The sequence below is a fragment of the Octopus bimaculoides genome, chromosome 29, assembly GCF_001194135.2.
Source record: "Octopus bimaculoides isolate UCB-OBI-ISO-001 chromosome 29, ASM119413v2, whole genome shotgun sequence".
Lineage (NCBI taxonomy): Eukaryota > Metazoa > Mollusca > Cephalopoda > Octopoda > Octopodidae > Octopus > Octopus bimaculoides.
In genome coordinates this window covers 9,188,411-9,191,573 of record NC_069009.1, presented here as the reverse complement: position 1 = coordinate 9,191,573, position 3,163 = coordinate 9,188,411, and the positions used below count along the sequence as shown (strand labels likewise).

The following is a 3,163-nucleotide window of genomic DNA, read 5'->3' as shown; positions in this document are numbered from 1 at the left end:
ATATATATATATATATATATATATATATATACATATAATGAACTGGCTCAAACAGAAAAAAAATCATGGTGATGATGATGATTATTATCATTATCACCATGGTGATAGCAATGACCAAGTTGCCTTTGTGATCAACTTACCATAAACTGAATGAAAGTGACTAAAAAACGTTGGTACTTCAGACAAAAGAGTCAGACACTGAAATAGAAGTCTGAAAAATAAATTAGAAACACTTCAATAAAATAACAAGAAAAAAACTACACAAAATAAAGAAGAGAAATAGATAATATCACAAAGATATAAAATATCAAATCTCCATAAAATTCACAGAATGAAACAAATCTTACAAAACTGCAACAGAAATTAACAGATGTAAAAGGCAAAATTAAATATTGGTTTGCAATTTTAGTACAAGGCCAATAATTTTGGGGGAGTGGGTAAGTCAGTTGCATCGACCCCTGTACTCAACTGGAATTTATTTTTTTGACCTTGAAAGAATGAAAACGAAAGTTGACCTGAGTTGATCCCGAGTGGTTGTCATTGTCTCTGCTGTATGAGGAAGCCACCTCCAGCAGCACCCCGTACATGTGGTTGATGTTGTATGCGGAAAGGTCATTGTCGTCAGTTGGTGGTATCGAGCATGACTTTGGTGGAATTTGAACCCAGAATGTAACGTTAGACAAAATACAGTGAAGTATTTTGCCCAGTGTGCAAACAATTCTGCCAGCTGACTGCCTTAGGCAAAATTAAATATTAATGAAAGATTTGTAATAACAACTTAAAATAAAATAGGCATAGGAGTGGCTGTGTGGTAAGTAGCTTGCTTACCAACCACATGGTTCCGGGTTCAGTCCCACTACGTGGCACCTTGGGCAAGTGCTTTCTACTACAGACTCGGGCCGACCAAAGCCTTGTGAGTGGATTTGGTAGACGGAAACTAAAAGAAGCCCATCTTATATATATATAATGTATGTATTTGTTTGTGCGTTTGTGTTTGTCCCCTATATCGCTTGACAACCAGCATTGGTGTGTTTACATCCCTGTAACTACGCTGTAAACCGGGCGGTGTACGTCGCTGGATTTCGGTTGACTGGTTTGTTTACATTCTGTAAGAAAATAACGATGGTAGGTTGCGTGCCGTCGATTATTCTTTCACCCTCTTGGATGATGTGTGTGTTTTGCTAATAATAGTATTGGTGATGGCAATAATGCGACCCTGATGAGATGGAGTATCCAGAAATTTGTAATATGTTGTAATTTGTTACAATATTTTACGAGACATCTTATGATGTGGTTTATTTTTCCGGGATACCCTATTGAAATGTGCATAGGTTTGGCTTATTGTGGTTGTTTCTGTTATTATAATTGTTGCTGCAATAAAGTATCTTCAATGCATTGATTTTGAGCTCTATCCTTTAAGAGACATGTATACATATATATATATATATATATATGTATGTGTGTGTGTATATGTTTGTGTGTCTGTATTTGTCCCCCCACCGTTGTTTGACAACCGATGCTGGTGTGTTTACGTCCCTGTAACCTAGTGGTTTGGCAAAGAGGACAATAGAATAAGTACTAGGCTTACAAAGAATAAGTCCTGGAGTCGATTTGCTCAACTAAAGGCGGTGCTCTAGCATGGCCACAATCAAATGACTGAAATAAGCAAAATAGTAAAAGAGTAAATTGAAACAATAAAAGAATAAAAGTGCTCAAAATATTTTTATGTGATTAATCTTTTATTTCTTTCAGTCATGGAACTGCAGCCATGCTGGAGCAACATCATGAAGGGTTTAGTTGAACAAATTAACCCCAGTACTTATTTTTATGTTTGGTACATATTGTAGTGGTCTCTTTATTCAACTGGAGATGTAAACAAACCAACACAGGTTTTCAAGCAGTGAGAGGAGGTGGTTAGGCACAGGTGTGGCTGTGTGGTAAGAAGCTTGCTTTCCAGCCACATGGTTCCAGACTCAGTCCCACTGCGTGGAACCTTGGGCAAGTGTCTTCTACAACAGCCACGGGCCGACCAAAGCCTTGTGAGTGGATTTGGTAGATGGAAACTAAAAGAAGCCCATCTTATATATATATAATGTATGTATTTGTTTGTGCGTTTGTGTTTGTCCCCCTATATCGCTTGACAACCAGCATTGGTGTGTTTACATCCCTGTAACTTAGCCGTTTGGCAAAAGAGACCGATAGAATAAGTACTAGGCTTACAAAGAATAAGTTCTGGGGTTTGATTTGTTTGACTGAAAGGCAGTGGTCTAGCATGGCTGTGGTCAAATGGCTGAAACAGGTAAAGGAATAAAAGAATGAATTAGAATACCAGAATATATATTTTAAATTTAATAGAATAGGAAGATCTTCTCACTAGTTCCAGTCGTTAGACTGCAGCCATGTTGTGGTCCCAGTATTCTTGTTTTTGAAAGCCTGGTACATATTCTATTGATCACTGTTGCTGCACCACTAGGTCATAGGGATGTAAACACACCAACACTGGTTGTCAAGCAGTGGTGGGGACAAACACAGACACAAAGATACACACACACACACATGACAGGCTTCTTTCAGTTTCCGTCAACGAAGTCCATCACAAGACTTTGGCCAGCCTGAGGCTATAGTAGAAGACACTTGCCCAAGGTACCACACAGTGGGACTGAACCCGGAACCTGAGGCTATATAAAAAACACTTGCCAATGGTGCCAAGCAGTGAGACTGAACCACAAACCATGTAGTTGGGAAGCTAGCTTCTTACCACACAACCATGCCTGTGCCTACGGTAAACATAGTAAGAAAATTATGCAAATATCAGAAAGGCAAGGATGACTGTGTGGTAAGAAGACTGCTCCTCAACCACATGGTTCTGGGTTCAGTCCCACTCCGTAATACCTTGGGCAGGTATCTTCCACTATAGCTTTGAGCCAATCAAAACCTTGTGAGTGGATGTAGTAGACGAAAACTGAAAGAAGCCCATCATATATATATTTTATTCTTTTACTTGTTTTGTTCTTTTGACTGTAGTCATACTGGAGAACTGCATTAAAGGGTTTTTTAGTTGAACAAATCGACCCCAGGATTTATTCTTTGTAAGCCTAGAACTTATTCTATCAGTCTGTTTTGCCGAACCACTAAATTATGGGGTTGTAAACACACCAACATT

General features: G+C 38.7%; 1 protein-coding gene across 1 annotated transcript in view; it reads right to left on the bottom strand.

Annotated features, from left to right (window-relative positions):
• Window positions 1-3,163, bottom strand: part of LOC106878278 (uncharacterized) — a 194,885-nt gene that overhangs the window by 97,675 nt on the left and 94,047 nt on the right. The window contains exon 9 of the mRNA XM_052977847.1: window positions 141-211. Coding sequence (XP_052833807.1) covers window positions 141-211 — 71 coding nt within the window. The remainder of the gene's footprint in view (window positions 1-140; window positions 212-3,163) is intronic.